The sequence below is a fragment of the Notechis scutatus genome, chromosome 6, assembly GCF_049901735.1.
Source record: "Notechis scutatus isolate UNSWTSFEM ecotype Mainland chromosome 6, rNotScu1.2, whole genome shotgun sequence".
Taxonomy (NCBI): domain Eukaryota; kingdom Metazoa; phylum Chordata; class Lepidosauria; order Squamata; family Elapidae; genus Notechis; species Notechis scutatus.
Genome location: NC_142014.1, coordinates 26,169,174 through 26,185,919, shown reverse-complemented (window position 1 = coordinate 26,185,919; position 16,746 = coordinate 26,169,174). Strand labels below are relative to the sequence as shown.

General features: G+C 43.7%; 1 protein-coding gene across 1 annotated transcript in view; it reads right to left on the bottom strand.

Annotated features, from left to right (window-relative positions):
• Positions 1 to 542: 542 nt before the first annotated feature.
• DYRK4 (dual specificity tyrosine phosphorylation regulated kinase 4) overlaps positions 543 to 16,746 on the bottom strand; it is a 43,718-nt gene continuing 27,514 nt past the window's right edge. The window contains exons 13-18 of the mRNA XM_087969121.1: positions 15,737 to 15,824; positions 12,109 to 12,281; positions 9,996 to 10,056; positions 6,918 to 7,047; positions 4,372 to 4,553; positions 543 to 830 (exon numbers count right to left, since the gene is read on the bottom strand). Of these exons, the coding sequence (XP_087825247.1) occupies positions 571 to 830; positions 4,372 to 4,553; positions 6,918 to 7,047; positions 9,996 to 10,056; positions 12,109 to 12,281; positions 15,737 to 15,824 (894 nt within the window). The 3' untranslated portion in view covers positions 543 to 570. The remainder of the gene's footprint in view (positions 831 to 4,371; positions 4,554 to 6,917; positions 7,048 to 9,995; positions 10,057 to 12,108; positions 12,282 to 15,736; positions 15,825 to 16,746) is intronic.

Sequence of the window (16,746 nt, the reverse complement as noted above, 5' to 3'; positions counted from 1 at the left end):
ACTTTATATGGGACTCCTTTGCAAAAAAAAACACAGCCAGACACATTATTTTGCTTGAAATGTTATTTGGTTTTTCTAGTTAAACCATCTTACAGATGATATTTATCTTGAATCTGTAGCGTTATTTCTACTTCACATTTATTAAACTTTATTCTATTCATCTACAAATCTATTCGTGCCTTTAATATGTCGTTTTGGTGCCCTGATAAATTTTCAGTTCGCTTTAATGAACAAACCACGATTTATTGCTTGAATACACAAATTACTATATTTCATAGCATGATCTCTTTTTTTTTCTTTCTTTCTTTCTTTCTTTCTTTTTTTTTTTTTTGAAGCCTGACAAGTTCCTTACGAGTCCATGATTCAACATCCGGCACGCGTGAATTCAGTTTACTTGAAACCATGAGACCGTGAGATCTAGTTCCACCTAAATCCCAATACCGCCAATAAAAGCGCACAGACCACGGTTAGACAGAGAGAGAGAGAGAGATGCATTAAATTTCTGTTCTTGAACACGTTACAGCAAAATATTTATCTAGGAACTGTACGGAGAGAGAGAGAGAGAACCAATCACTGCTTGAACTTAATGGGTGGTAAGATGCTTGTATTTTTCCGCAATACCTTCCCAGGCCTGAGTTCTCTTTTAGTCACTTTATCCACTGGAGGTTCTGCTTCCTTTGTGGGAGTTTCCTGTTTAACTGAGCTCTGGTTTTCCTCTTTATTTATTTCTTCGGACAAGGCAACGGGAGAAAGTTTTTGATGTGAAAGAGGTAATTTTTCAGGTGGGTCGGTTTTTACTTCTGTGCTGGACTGCTGCCGAGCGATTTCATCTGCGGAACAGGAAAAACATAAAATATTATTGTTGTGTTTGGACACTAAAACCAGAGAGCAGCAAATGGACATGTTTATCAGCCACTATCCGAGTAGAGTAGAGTAGAATAGAATAAGGAGGAATGGAATGGAATGGAATGGAATAGAATAAGGAAGAATATAATAAAATAAGGAAGAATAGAATAGAATAGAATAGAATAGAATAGAATAGAATAGAATAGAATAGAATAGAATAGAATAGAATAGAATAGAATTAGAATTAGAATTAGAATTAGAATTAGAATTAGAATTAGAATTAGAATTAGAATTAGAATAGAATAGGAATAAGGAACAATAGAATGGAATGGAAATAGAAATAGAAATAATAGAAATAGAATAGAAATAGAAATAGAATAGAAATAGAAATAGAAATAGAATAGAATAGAATAGAATAGAATAGGAATAAGGAAGAATAGAATGGAATGGAAATAGAAATAGAAATAAATAGAAATAGAAATAATAGAAATAGAAATAGAATAGAAATAGAAATAGAATAGAATAGAATAAAATAGAATAGAATAGAATAGGAATAAGGAAGAATAGAATGGAATGGAATGGAATGGAATGGAATGAAATAGAAATAGAATAGAATAGAATAGAATAGAATAGAATGGAATAGAATGGAATGGAATGGAATGGAATGGAATTGGAATTGGAATGGAATTAGAATAGAATAGAATAGAATAGAATAGAATAGAATAGAATAGAATAGAATAGAATAGAATAGAATGGAATGGAATGGAATGGAAATAGAAATAGAAATAGAATAGAACAGAACAGAACAGAACAGAACAGAATTCTTTATTGGCCAAGGATACAAGTGACAAAGTTACAGTCATACAGTCACAAATTTTCAGATACAGGTAATCCTCTAAGTTACAACTACAATTGGGAGGATGACTTCTACTGTTAAGCAAAGCAGTTGTTAAGTGAGCAGGGCCTGATTTTATGATATATATATTTTTGCCATGGTTGTTAAGTGAACCATCCCAGTTATTGAGTGAACCACAAGGTTCTTTAAGGCATTGGGGAGGTAGCAATGGCCATACGTGTGAAAAATGGCCCTAAGTCACTTTTTTTTAGTGCCGTTGTAACTTTGAACAGTCGTAAGTCAAGGACTACCTGTAATATTATTTTACTGGCAACTAGCCTGCCCATCGAAAGACGATGAAAAGCAGGCAGCAGGAATGAACTGTGACAAACTCCAGTCTATAGCCAACCTGTGAGAACTGTTTTTGAATTCATTTTTCTTTTCTCTTTTCTTTGAGTTTAGAGGGAATGTGGGCCCCTTTGGTTTATTTTGTTTTGTTTTTAAATCTAATGAAGGCTACCTGCTATGCTTCCTGCCACTCAGCTTGACAGAGAGAAGCCATAGAATCATAGAACTGTGGAGCTGGAAGGAACCAAAGGGATCATCTAGTCCAGCCCTCTGCAATGTGCAAAAAAACAATCAATTAAACCACACCCCAAAGTGATGTGTCTTAGTGTCGGCTGGCTGTCAGGGCTCCAACAATACACCCCCATTCAAATCATAAGTCTCTAGCCACATCTCTCAGAGTAAAAAAAAATGATTTATTAGGAGTGACCATGTCGGCGTTACCTGGGTGCAGCTGACACTAAGACACATCATTCATTTCACCCTTGAGCTTGGTCTTCCCTCCACCCCCTGAATGTATATACTCCAATGGGACACATCCGTAGTCAAGAGTCATCAATCATGCTCTCCAGTAATAATCTTGCGTGCCAACAGCTTTGGCCGCCTCACAATTATCTGAAGCATTTAAGGAATGCACTGCTTTCCCCCCTCCCTTTTCTGCTGACAACTAAAAAGACCAAAAAAGTTTTGGTTTTTTTTAGTTGACAGCTGCTTCTTAAAAACTAACCGATTGTGCCCACTGCTGTGTACACATCACTAGGAATTTTTTTTCTTTATACAGCTAGTCCTCAACTTATGGCCACAATCAAACCCCAAAGGTCTGTTGTTAAGCGAGACCATTTTAGAGGGAGTTTGGCCTCACTTTATGACCTTTCTCGCCACCGTTGTTAAGCGAATGACTGCCGGGGATAAGTTAGCAAGCCGGTTTGTGTTACTTGAATCTGGCTTCCCCATTGATTTGGTTTGTGAGAAGGTTGCAAGTGGGGTTTGCGGGATGTAGTAACAGTCATAAATATGAACCGTTTGTTCAAGCCTCTGAATTTGGATCACACATGATCGCGGGGAGCCTGCAAAGGTCATTAAGTGTGAAACAAGGTAATCGGTCCCTTTTTTTCAGTGGCGTCATAACTTCGAATGGCTGCGAAATGAACTGTTACAAGCCGAAGGCTACCTGTGCTGCATTCTAACCAATGCCACGTCATAGCTCCTAAGCGAGTCATGCCAGATTTTTGTGTCTTTGGCCACAGTCGTTCAATGAATCACACAGACTTTAAGCAAGTCCAGCTTCCCTCTATTGATTTAGCTTGTCAGAAGTCCCCTGGGAAATGGCGATTATGTGATCTCCCTGGGAGGTTATAACTGTTGTAAAATACACAGGTAGTTGCCAAGTGCCCAAATTTTGACCAGATGACCCTGGGGGCAGTCGTAAGTGTGAGGACCAGCCCTCAGTCACCATTTTTTGGTGGTTTTTTAGCACTGTCCTAACTTCGTACGGTCCCTGAATGAACAGTTGTAAATTGAGGAGTACATATACAGCTTGATTACGATTATTATTATTACTATTATTATATACCAAAAATGACAGTGTACACAGCAAATAAGATAACTATAGTGAGTTTCGTATCACAAATCACTAGTCAAACACTTCCCAAGTGTTTAGGACTGCGTGATTTATCGGCGGATTATGCGAGCAGATCCCAGTAAGGTGGCCTTCTGCAGCTGACCAATGGTGATCTTGTCAGCGCCAATTGTTTTTAAGTGCTTGCCTAGGTCTTTAGGCACAGCACCCAGTGGGCCGAGTACCACTGGAACCACGTGGACTGGTGTAGGCCAGAGTCTCTGCAGTTCGATTCTCAAGTCCTGATATCTGGTAACTTTTTCAAGTTGTTTCTCGTCGATTCTGCTGTCACCAGGTATGGTAATGTCGATGATCCACACTTTTTTCTTCTCCACAATCGTGATATCCGGGCTATTGTGTTCCAAAACTTTGTCAGTCTGTATTCGGAAGTCCCACAGTAGTTTTTCATGCTCATTTTCTACCACTTTCTCAGGCTTATGATCCCACCAGTTCTTTGCTACAGGCAGATGGTAGTTGTGACACAAGTTCCAGTGGACCATCTGAGTGACTGTGTTGTGACGTTGTTTGTAGTCAGTCTGAGCAATTGTCTTGCAACAGCTCAGTATCTGATCGATGGTTTCATGCACTTCTTTGCCGAGTCTGCATTTACTATTATTTTTTTACTACTATTCTATTATCATTTACTGTAATTACTATTATTATTATTACTATTATTATCATTATCATTATCATTTTAAAAGGAAAGCAAGAATTAAAACTAAACAACCTCCTTTTTCTAACTGTGTATTTTTATGAGCGTTTTCCTTTTTCTTCTCCGTGGTGTAGAAAGTTGCCTCACTCAGCTTCGTCGCCATCTTGGGCTTCTGTTTCAGTCTGGGCGGCCATGGCTCCTCCATCCATGCATGGTGGATGGCTTCTTCTGGAATCATGCGCAAAGAAGGTTTCCATCTTGAGACAAAGAGAGGATAAATATAAAAAATAGATTAAGGCTAGGCTGATCATTCACGGCATGGGCAATTCATTTAGGCAAGAAAAACCAAATGCTCAGGTAGAATGTGGATGGTACCCTTGCTGAACAGTAGTAACTGTGAGAGAGATAGCAGTAGCAATAGCACTTAGACTTATATACCACTTTATAGTGCTTTACAGCCCCTCTCTAAGTGGTTAACAGAGTCAGCATGTTTCCCCCAATAATCTGGGTCCTCATTTTACCCACCTCACGAAGGCTGAATCAACCTTGAGCCAGTCAGGATTGAATTCCTGGCCTTGAGCAGAGTCAGCCTGTAATACGGTATTCCAACCATGGTGCCACCAGGAAGGAGAATGGGAAAGAAAAGGAAGGAAGGAAGGAAGGAAGGAAGGAAGGAAGGAAGGAAGGAAGGAAGGAGGAGCAATAGCACTTAGACTTATATACCACTTTACAGTGCTTCACAGCCCTCTCTAAGCGGTTTACAGAGTCAGCCTCTTTCCCTTGACTATCTGTGTCCTCATTTTACCCACCTCGGAAGGATGGAAGGCTGAGTCAACCTTGAACCCAGTGAGATTCGAACTGCCAAATTGCAGGCAGCTGGCAGTCAGCAGAAGTCGCCTGCAGTACTGCACTCTGACCACTGCGCCACCGCAGCTCATATCTTGGAGTCCTAGTGGACAATCACTTAAATATGAGCCAGCCGTGTGCTGCAGCTGCCAAAAAAGCCAACACAGTTCTAGGCTGCATAAACAGAGGGATAGAATCAGGATCACATGAAGTGTTAATACCACTTTCTAATGCTTCGGTGAGGCCACACTTGGAATACTGCATCCAGTTTTGGTCACCACGATGTAAAAAATATGTTGAGACTCTAGAAAGAGTGCAGAGAAGAGCAACCAGGATGATTAGGGGACTGGAGGCTAAAACATATGAAGAACGGTTGCTGGAACTGGGTAGGTCTAGTTTAATGAAAAGAAGGTTTCATTAAACTAGACCTAAAGCTACATTGGCACATGTTAGTTACTAAGCACCCAAATTTCGATCATGAGACTGTGGGGAATGCTGCAATAGTCATTAAGTACAAGCCACAGTCACTTTTTCAGTGTCATAACTTCAAACGGTCACTAAATGAATGGTTGTAAATCAAGGACTATCCCTACTAAAAGGTAGAGTAGAGCCTCAAGTGACAAGGAATTCTTTTTAAAAAAAAAAAAAACTTTATTGATTTCAAGTGACAAGGAATTCTAAGGCAAGAAACCTTGTGCCATTTCTCTGATCTGGTCAGTTCGATTTCACCTTCCAAATTTTACAACTCTTTTGTGAGCTTGACTCACAAATGAAGTTGCAGTGGTGGCTTACAGATGTTTAATCTTAACAGCAACGACCCTGCATAACATTTGGAAGCATCTAATTACACATTTTGTAGTTTAAAAATTAAGGACAAACTTAATAGGGACGCGGTGGCTTAGTGGCTTAAGACGCTGAGCTTGTCGATCAGAAAGGTCGGCAATTCGGCTGTTCGAATCCCTAGCACTGCGCAATGGAGCGAGCTCCCCTTATTTGTCCCAACTTCGGCCAACATAGCAGTTCGAAAGCATGTAAAAAAATGCAAGTAGAAAAATAGGGACCACTTTGGTGGGAAGGGAACAGCGTTCCATGTGCCTTCGGCATTTAGTCCTGCCAGTCCCATGACCAGGGAGACGTTGTCGGACAGCTCTGGCTCTTCGGCTTTGTAACAGAGATGAGAACCGCCCCCTAGAGCTGGAAACGACTAGTATGTATGTGCGAGGGGAACCTTTACCGTTACCTTTTAAGGACACACTTTGCTTTAAGCAAAGTCCTAGCCAGACCTCTTTGCTTTTTTTGTCATAATTGTGGCCACTGGAGAAGGAGAATGGGAAAGAAAAAGGAAGGAAGGAAGGAAGGAAGGAAGGAAGGAAGGAAGGAAGGAAGGAAGGAAGGAAGGAAGGAAGGAAGGAAGGAAGGAAGGAAGGAAGGAAGGAAGGAAGGAGTAGCAATATGACCATATAAGAACATGGAATATTCCAAGAAAATTCTTCAAAATCCACAGGAAGACAAGCAGGGAAGTTTTATTACAAAAGAGGAAAGACTATTTAATATAATTTCCAATCACTCATCAAATGCAACATGGAAATCACTGCCATAGCATTTTCCTATCAAACCATTTCCAAAGATAATTGACCAAATGGGGAATTAAGCTATCCAAAAATAACTCATCTACAATGATCCGTTTCTCTACAGTTATTTCTTTTTTTAAAAGCATAAAAGGGAAAATAAAAGCAGGATTTAGCAAAATAATCTTTTTTCAAAAAAAATCTCACACGAGGCACTTCTTGAGAAAATCCAGAAAGGTGCCATTGTATGTTTTCAAGACGGCGCTCAGATCTTTAGAATTTGGGTTCCTTATTTTCCCTCTTGTGTTTGTGACACTTTTCGGAACACCGTTGGAATCTACAAAAGAGGAAAACGGATTTTATCAGGGGTGAGATTCTACCTGGTTGGACCGGTTCTATAGAACCAGTTGTTATGATTCTGTGCAGTTTGGAGAACTGGCAAATTGTGTCACTGGCTGGACCTGTCCCACCCCACCCTGCCCACTTTCTCCTTACCTGGCATGCGCACCATCAAACTTGCCTGCTCAGTTGCTATTTTTCCTTTTTCCCCCCCAACCATCAACTGTTCTGCTGTGCCAGGAGATTTAGATTAGCTAGAAAGCAGGAAATCGTTAGATTTCTTGCTTTCTAGCTACCGTATATACTCGAGTATAAGTCGACCCGAATATAAGCCGAGGCACCTAATTTTACACAAAAAAACTGGGAAAACTTATTGACTCGAGTATAAGCCGAGGGTGGGAAATGCAGCAGCTACTGGTAAATTTCAAAAATAAAAATAATTAATTTGGGAAACGATCTCACTATCATGAAAGGTTTAATTGATTCACTAACCCAAAAGAAGAAGATGATGATGACAGCGGGAGGCAGGAGTCACTCTCTTCCCCTCCCTCGGAGGCCCCTGAGTCAGGAGTCACTACCGCCGGCGCGGCCCCAGTCCCGCCGCCTCGGGAAGGGAAAGGCAAAGCGCTTTTGCCTTTCCCTTCCCGGCTGGGGCTGTTGGGAGTCGCTGCCGCCGGAGGCCGCGACTCCACACCATTTTTTTTCAGAGGGATCTGACTCGAGTATAAGCCGAGGGGGATTTTTTCAGCACAAAAAATGGGCTGAAAAACTAGGCTTATACTCGAGTATATACAGTAATCTAAAAGCAGAGGTTAATCTTCCTTAGGACTGAAGCTTCTATTTTTCAGTGCAGACTCAGGTAGCAGATTGCAGAAAGGTAGATCTCTGAATGAATCTGTGATTCTGTAACTCAATCTGCCTGCCTGCTTTGCCTGATTTGGGGTACAAGTTGCTCTTTTTATACAAAAAAAATATCAATATTTACATACACGGTGTGTTGTGAGTTAATTTTGTGAGTTTGCTTGCAAGCAAATTTTATGTAACAGACTCAGGTAACAGATTGCAGAAAGATAGATCTCTGAGTGAATCTATGATTCTGTGAGCAACTCAATCTGCCTGCCTACTTTGCCTGATTTTGCGTAAAAGTTGCTCTTTTTTAGTAAAAAAATTCAATATTTACATAAATATTTACAATATTTACATATAAGCCATGCTCAGCCAGTCACATGACCACCAAGCCACACCCACAAATTAGGCCATGCCCACAGAACCAGTTGTTAAGAAATTTGAATCCCACCCCTGGATCTTATGTACATTTCCACATTCAGCTGAGATTGTGAAACTGGGAGCCGTTTGCACAAACTGTCAGTCTTTACAGAAGAAAATACACATGTTCAGAGAGGGCAAATGTTGTAGTCTTGAACCTTACTTGTTTGTCTGAAATTGCCTGTACAGCTAGATGGCCAGGCAACCAAGTAGGAATTCTTAATTACAAAATTAATTTGTTGTAGGCATAGGGGTGGGTACCAATTTTTACACAGTGCATGCTAAATTCAAAACGGGCATCAGATTTTTTTCTACAAACACAATGTCCCTTGTGGCAACATCCACCCATATTTTTCTGCCTTGGGCCCAAAGTAGGACTTTCTGGCTTGTGCCAGTTGTTCAGTGCATCTGTTGCACTTCACGGTGTGACAGTGATAGGTGAACATGTAGGATTCAAAATAGCCCATCTGTGTAAAATAGCACCAGCACTTAGACTTATATACTGCTTCATAATGCTTTACAACCCTCTCGAAGCAGTTTACAGAGTCAGCCTATTGCCCCCAACAAACAGGGTTCTCCTTTTACCAACCTCGGAAGGAGGGAAGTTGAGTCAACTTTGAGCCAGTGAGAATCGAACTCCTGGCAGTGGGCAGAGTGAGCCTGCAATACTGCGTTCTAAGCACAGCACCTGCACGGCTTAGATAGCATAGCAATAGCAATAGCACTTAAACTTATATACCGCTTCACAGAGCTTTACTGCCCTCTCTAAGCAGTTTACAACGTCAGCCTATCGACCCCAACAATCTGGGTCCTCATTTTACTGACCTTGGAAGGATGGAAGGCTGAGTCAACCTTGAGCTGGTTAGGATTGAACTGCTGGCAGTTGGAAAACTTAGTCTGCAGTAGTGCATTCTAATCACTGTGCCACCACAGCTCTTACACTTTATATATTTTATATTATGTTTATAGCAATAGGACTTAGACTTATACAGTATATCGCTTCATAGTGATTTACAGCCCTCTCTAAGCCAGAGGTGGGATTCAGCAGGTTCTGACCAGTTCTGGAGAACCAGTAGTGGAAATTTTGAGTAGTTCGGAGAACCGGAAAATAACACCTCTGACTGGCCCTGCCCCCATCTGCCTCCCATTGAGTCCCCACAGATTGGCTGGGTCTTTTGGTTGCCCTGCAAAGGAGAATGGAGCTGGAAAGCAGGTTAGTGGGGTGGGAAGGGGGTTTTGCAGTATCCTTCCCCCAGGAGTGGGGTGGGAATGGAGATTTTGCAGTATCTTTCCCCTGCCACGCCCACCAAGCCACACCCACCAAGCCACGCCCACAGAACCAGTTGTAAAAATTTTTGAATCCAACTACTGCTCTAAGCGATTTACAGAATCAGCATATTGCCCCAACAATCTGGTTCCTCATTTTACCAACCTCAGAAGGACAGAAGGCTGAGTCAACCTTGAGCCAGGCAGGATCAAACTCCTGGAGGAGGGCAGAATTAAGTCTGCAATACTGCATTCCAACCACTTCATCACCACAGGTTTGGCCATGATGAAGTGTGTGTGTGTGTGTGTGGGGTATATTTCATCCTCCTATTAAATAATAGTTGGATAAATGCAGACTTTCCCATCATAATTATAGCCACTTAATTGAATTGTTCAGTAATGATCAATGCTTACCAAAGAACGTTCGTTTTCTTGATGCAGTTTGAATGAAATCAGATGGTGGAAGTCCTAAGATCTTTAAAATGAAAGAAAAAAAATGAGAGACAGAGATAGAGAGATAAGAGAGAGACAGAGAGGCAGAGAGAGAGAGACAGAGAGGCAGAGACACATACACACAGAGAGACACATACACAGAGAGAGACAGAGACAGAGAGATGAGAGAGAGAGAGAGAGAGACAGAGACAGAACAGAGACAGAGACAGAGACAGAGAGACAGAGACAGACAGAGACAGAGACAGAGAGACAGAGAGAGACACAGAGACGAGAGATGAGAGAGATGAGAGACAGACAGACAGACAGAGACAGAGACACAGAGAGAGACACAGAGACACAGAGACAGAGAGACACAGAGACGAGAGATGAGAGAGATGAGAGACAGAGACAGAGAGATGGAGATGAGAGAGGGAGGAGGAGGGAGAGAGAGGAGAGGGAGGGAGAGGAGACAGAGAGAGAGAGAGAGAGAGAGAGAGAGAGAGGGAGAAGAACAAAGTTTACAGTTTCTCTGTAAAGCAATCAGTAGTTAATTCAGTTGAAGTCCAAAGCTGAGCCATGGATTGAGTGACCATTTCATGACTTGGCTCAGTGTGAGTGACTGGATTTAAGCCTGCTCCGTTTAACTCTGCACTAGGTTGTGACAAGGGATATTGCACTACTATAAATCCAGGTGAAACTACGTGGTTGAGGAGAACAGCCCTGGAAGATGTACAAGGACACCTGTCAGGCACAAGTAACCAGGAACAGGAGTTTAATGCAAAGCACTGATTCCATGCTACCTATATATCAAGAATCTGATCTATTAATGGTCAAAGCTAAATTGACACTAGGTAAGAGTCAATGGAATTCACAGGTGGCTAGACTTCAGTCCTTTGTGGGAATGCAATGATTCCATACTGATGATGTATTTGACCCTGGCCTCGGGCTCAGCCTGCTCATTTCCTATATGCAGGGTGTTACTGCCAACTATGCCCTTCTGGCTCCAATTCTCTCAGGGCCTTTGGGCAAAGGTCCTGAGCCCCAGTTCAGAGCAGAAAATTCTTCCTGAAGCTTTCAGTCCTGGCTGTGGAAAAAGAAAGGCCTAATTGCTTCTCCCTACCATTCTTTGAAAGACCCAGAGGCTTGATGGAGAAACACCATCCCAAACAAGGATGGGAAAATCAGCAAATGCTACTGTTATGGTCCACCGGCGGCCTGCAGAGCTGGCAGCAGAGTCAGACAGTGGGGAGGAACATGGGCCAGTCCTGGAGTGTGGGGGAGGGCTCGGACGAGGGATCTGCGTCCGACGCAGAGATGGGGCCAAGGCAGTGGTGCGCTTCAAATATTTTTACCACCGGTTCGGTAGGCGTGGCTTGGTGGGCGCGCTTTGCACGTGCGCACACATACTTTGCCTACACATGCGCACCAAATGTGCACTTTGCGCAGACGCATTCTGACTCACCTCCTGCAATCCTGCACTCTCCCTCTCGTTTCAGCAGCTGCCGCGCAAAGCAGCTGCACTTCAAAAGCCAGGAATAAAAGTTAGTATGGGAAATCGGGTGAGCAGGTGGGCCCAATTGGAGAGAACTGGTCCGGTCTTCGCTGCTCATCAGTGCTACCGGCTTGGCAGAACCGGACCGAACTGGTAAAATACCACCACTCGGCCAGAGCCATCTGAGAGTTATGTGCTGACTCCGTTTTTTTGTCTCCAGTCAAGGATATTTGGAGCTTTGAAGCAAAGTGAAGGAATAAAAGGGGCTTCATCTGTTTTTTGTGACTGTGTTTATTTTGTACCCCACCCTCAGTCATCACACTGGGTCCTCATTTTACTGACCTTGTAAGGATGGAAGGCTGAGTCAACCCTGAGCTGGTCAGAATCGAACTCCTGGCAGTGGGCAGAGTCAGCCTACAATACTGCAGTCTAAGTACTTTGCCTTCACGGCTTAAATAGCAGTAGCACTGTCTTAGACTTATATGCCACTACATACCTTAGTACTTTACAGCCCTCTCTAAGCGGTTCAAAGAGTTGGTAGACTTCCCCCATCAATCTGGCTCCTCATTTCACCGACCACTTTAGGGATGTAACAAAAGGTACCTCCATAATGCAGGCAAGCTGCTCCACTTCATTTTCCCCTGGGAAAAGGGGGCACCCCGTGTAGAGCTCAACTATGATGCAACCCAAGCTCCACATATCGATTGAGGTTGTGTACGGGTGGCCCAGAATGACTTCTGGAGAACGATAAAACCGGCTTTGGACATAGGTGTACACTAAAGCAAACAAAAAAGGGAGGATGGACATTGGAGGAAAAGATTGTGAGAGAGGGTAGCTCAGTCCCCACCAAAAATGCTTCCCATTTCTCTGATTTTCTCTGCCACCTGACAGTCTTTACTCAGTAAGCCAATAGATCTAATGTTCTGCTTGTTATTTTGAAGCAGTTGCTTCCATGGCTTATTCCTATCATGCAAACTTCCACCCCATCCTGCACCTATGTCTGTACCTCTGTCTCAACTGGTTCGCAAACCTCCTCATTTGCTCAGGAATAGGACCTCAGAAACCACCAAACTCATAATTTTAAATCCCGCAGACCAGAGACCCTGGGAAAATCCCCCCAAAAAGTCTGCAGGAAAATTCCCCACCCCGTTTTCCTACCAATCAATCATTCTTTATTTGGGATCGCAGAATACCATCTCCAGCTCCGTTCTCAGGGGGGGGAGAAAGAAAGAGAGAGAGAGACTTTGGGCTTCATGCAAGGAAAGCAGCAGAAGCAGCAGAAGTCTTTCTTTCTTTCCCCCAAATTCTGCCAAAAATGAGTCTTTGTGAGACTTGTCAAACCAGTGCAACCTCTTGGAGCAGGATGCCTTGCAGGGTCCCAAAGACTCATTTCTGGTGGAGTTTGGGGGAGAAAAAGAAAGACTTTTGTGCTTTCCTTGAGTGCAGCCGAAAGCAGAAGAAGAAAGAAGCAGAAAGAAGCAGCCAGAAGGTGGCCAGGTGAGGTGTGTGGGGTGAGTGGGGCAAGTTTCTCCCCTCCGCCCTTTCCCCTCTCCCCTCACTACCTCATGTTGTTCACAATGCAAGCGATGCAAGCCTTGTGTTTCCGCAGGCTATGTGGGTGATGCAGCCTTGTGTTCCCGCTCAGCCTGGATTAATTGCTTTGGGGGTAACATTTCTTTGCGGACCACCAAAATTTTCTCACGGACTACCAGTGGTCCCCAGCCCACTGGTTGGCGACCACTGCTTTGGAGGACGCTTGACAAAGATCCCTGACCTTGTTACAAATAGCTAGTCCTTCCTATGAGCCCCAAACTGCTGATCGAAGCCAGAGATCCTCAACTCCCCCAGGCCGTGATCTACTTCTGGGCATTGAGCCTTCAGAACCGGGCTGCAGAAGTGGCAAATGAATGCGTGCGCACATCCCCAATTGCATGAACAGCATGTGAGTGTGTACGTATATGCTCCATTTGCACGAGCAGCGGGCACACATGCCTGCCGCTTGCGCAAATGAAACTGCACATGCTTACTCAGAACAACCCCATCTCCCATCCCTGCAGTCCTCGAAGCTGAAAAGATTGGGGAACTCTGATCTAAGCCACAGACTATGAGCCCGTATCTGTAGGAGAAGAGAAGGCAGAGCTGGGGGTGGAGTTAAGTGTGTCATCAACTTAGAATCTACGTCACCACAAATGGTCCAAATCCATCCCTTCTTGAATTCCATTGATCCTTGTCTGGTAACAGTTTAGTGCTGATCTTTAGCTGACTAGATTCTTGTGTAGAGGCCTGAGCAATACATCTTCTAAATTGCAACTGGCTAAATTAACGTCAGGCACAAAGGATCGGACCCTGCATCAAGTTGCAGTTCAGTGGATTTATTGCTCAAGCCTATAAAATGAGAATAATCAATTAATGTTCAATGCTAAATTCAGAAGGAATCAGACATGGACCGTTTGTGGCAACGTAACAATTCTAAACTTATGGTGCACTTAACTCTGTCTCTCAGCTCTGCTGGCTCTTCTACATTGTCTTTCTGGGCGAAAGAACCTGAAGAGATCTTTCAAATACCCCACCAGTAGTAAATCCAAGTGAATTCCAGAAGCCCTACCCTGCAGCAACCGTCTGCGAAGGAGAATGTCCTCCTTGAATGGGGATCCTTGTCTGAACTCCATCCCAAGATACACCCGTCTTCCCCCAAACACCCGTCTGAACACAGAAACTGATCCAGGAGGCCTTGGATTCAGAATTCACAAGTGCTCAATCCCAGAGTACTTACAACCACAACCGAGCCCCACATTTCTGTTGCTAACTGAGTTTTGCTTCATCTTATGACTTTTCTTGCCACAGTGGTTGTGAATCCCTGCAGTTGATAAGTGAGTAACCCAGTTGTTAAGTGAATCTTGTTTCCCCCATTGACTTTGCTTGTCAGAAGGTTGCAAAAGGGGAACACGTGACCCCAGGATACTGCAACTGTCATAAATATGAGCCGGTTGCCAAGCGTCTGAATTTTGATCTTGGGGATGCTGCGATGGTCGTAACTTTGAACGGTCACTAAAGGAATGGTTGTAAGTTGAGGACTACCTATACCTATCTGAATGTACTGAGTGAGCTCTGATAAGATCTGCTAAGATTTAGATAGGACCATGATGTCGAATCTATAGCCCGCGTGCCAGAGGTGGCACGCACAGTCCTCTCTGTGGGCACATGTGGCATCGCCAGCTGCTCTTCTGGTATCTGTCACGCTGGCCAGCTGGTCTTTGTGGGCAATGGAGTGCCCGAAAAAGGCCCGAGAGACCGCAAAAAAACCAAGCCATTTTCCAGGCATTTTCAGGCCGGTTTTTGGGCCATTTTCAGGCTGCTTTCTGGGCCATTTTCTGGCTGTTTTCCAGGCTGTTTTCAGGCCATTTTCTGGATTGTTTTCAGGCTGTTTTTCGGGCCGTTTTCAGACTGTTTTTTGGCCTGAAAACAGCCCGAAAAACCGCCTGAAAACGACCCCCAAAATGCCCAAAAGACAGGCATGCACGCGAATTCCAGTTTGGGTATCCGGTACTGAAAAGGTTAGGTATCAACTGAGATAGGATCTAGGATGTAGATTCTGAGACACTGAAAAAAAAACCCAGGATAGACACTTATTTTTCCTTCATCCATATACAGCTGCTCCTCGACTTACAACAGTTCCTATTGTGACCATTCAAAGTTACAACAGCCCTGGAAAAAAGTGTCTTAGGACTGCTTTTCACCCTTACGACAGTTGCAGCCTTCTCCGTGGTCACATGATCAAAATTTGGATGCTTGGCAACGGATTCATATTTATGACGGTCGCTGTGTCCCCGGGGGGGTGTCATATGATCCCCTTTTGCAAAGTCAATGGGGAAGCCAGATTCACTTAACGACCGTGTTATTAACTGAACAACTGCAATGATTCACTTAATAAGACAGGTCGTAAAATGGGGCAAAACCTGCTTAACAAATGTTTCACTTAACAACGTAAATTTTGGGCTCAATTGTGGTCGTAGGTCGAGGACTACCTGTACTTATGAGGAAAAAATAGCTACTTGGGCGTGGACTCCGTTGTATGAGCTCCAAGACAATGGCCCAGAGAGGGAAATGCTACAAGATTGTCCTGTGAGCATTTTGTGAAACATCTCATTGATATCTATAGAATTAAAAAAATGCAATTCAATGTATTTTAAAAAATCACTAAAGAAAATTATATCTACTTGACTCCGCAAACCTCTTTGATGTTCATAGCAGCTCGATCCAAAATCAATAACTTTGAATGCAATTTGTCCAGCTGAAGACTGGCTTATTAATATGTTCTCCTAAAGAATTAAAAAAAAAATAAGACAAAGGGAGAAAATATCAGTACGTTTCATCTATCAGGTTAGCAAGCTGTTGACATTTTCCTTGTTTTTTTTTTCCTGTTCAGGTCACCAAACTCTAACTGGGAACAGGATCTGTATGGCTCATGCTCATATCTCTGGGTTCTGGAGCCCCTCGCCCGACCCCTTCTTGATTGTTGGTTTGGTGCTAATCTTGGTGTTAATCTACACTCATCTGAGTATTGATTGCTGGTGGGGAAGTGTTTTGGTCCCTTTGTTCCCTTTTGGGCTTGTCGATGGTCTCTTTTGCACAGTAGGTAGATGTTGTTTATGTCTATGTGTCTGTGGATGGCCGATTTGTCGGAGTGCCAGGCTTCCAGGAATTCTCTAGCATTTTAAATTAAAATATGTACTAAATATTACATCCCTAAGCAGTTGTGGGTATGTACCAGGGGTGGGCTGCTGGGGGCTCGCAGTTCGGGGAACCCCCAAATCCCACTCCTGGCTGGCTCTGCCCACCCCTCCCCTTCAGGAGTCTCCACACCGCCCGTTGGATGCAGGTAAGTGCAGGCTGCACGTAGAGGCTTGGGGAGGGTGAAAAACGGGCCTCCTGGAAGTTCGGGAAGGCCAGAAATGGGCCTGTTTCCAGTTTCCAGACAAGCTCCGGAGCCTGGGGAGGCCGTTTTTGTCCTCCCGGAAGCTTGAGGGGCCTCTGGAGCCCGGGGGAGGGCAAAAACACCCCCCCCCCCACCATGGTGCAGGAGGCTGACTAGACCACGCCACTTTGGCCATGCCCACCCAGCCACCGGGCAGAGAACCTTTTGCTAAAATTTTTGAAGGCCACCCCTGGTATGTATGCTCTCTTTCTAGGGTCAAAGATTGATAAGCTACAATAGAAAACTCTAGGAGAGGGGTCCCCAAT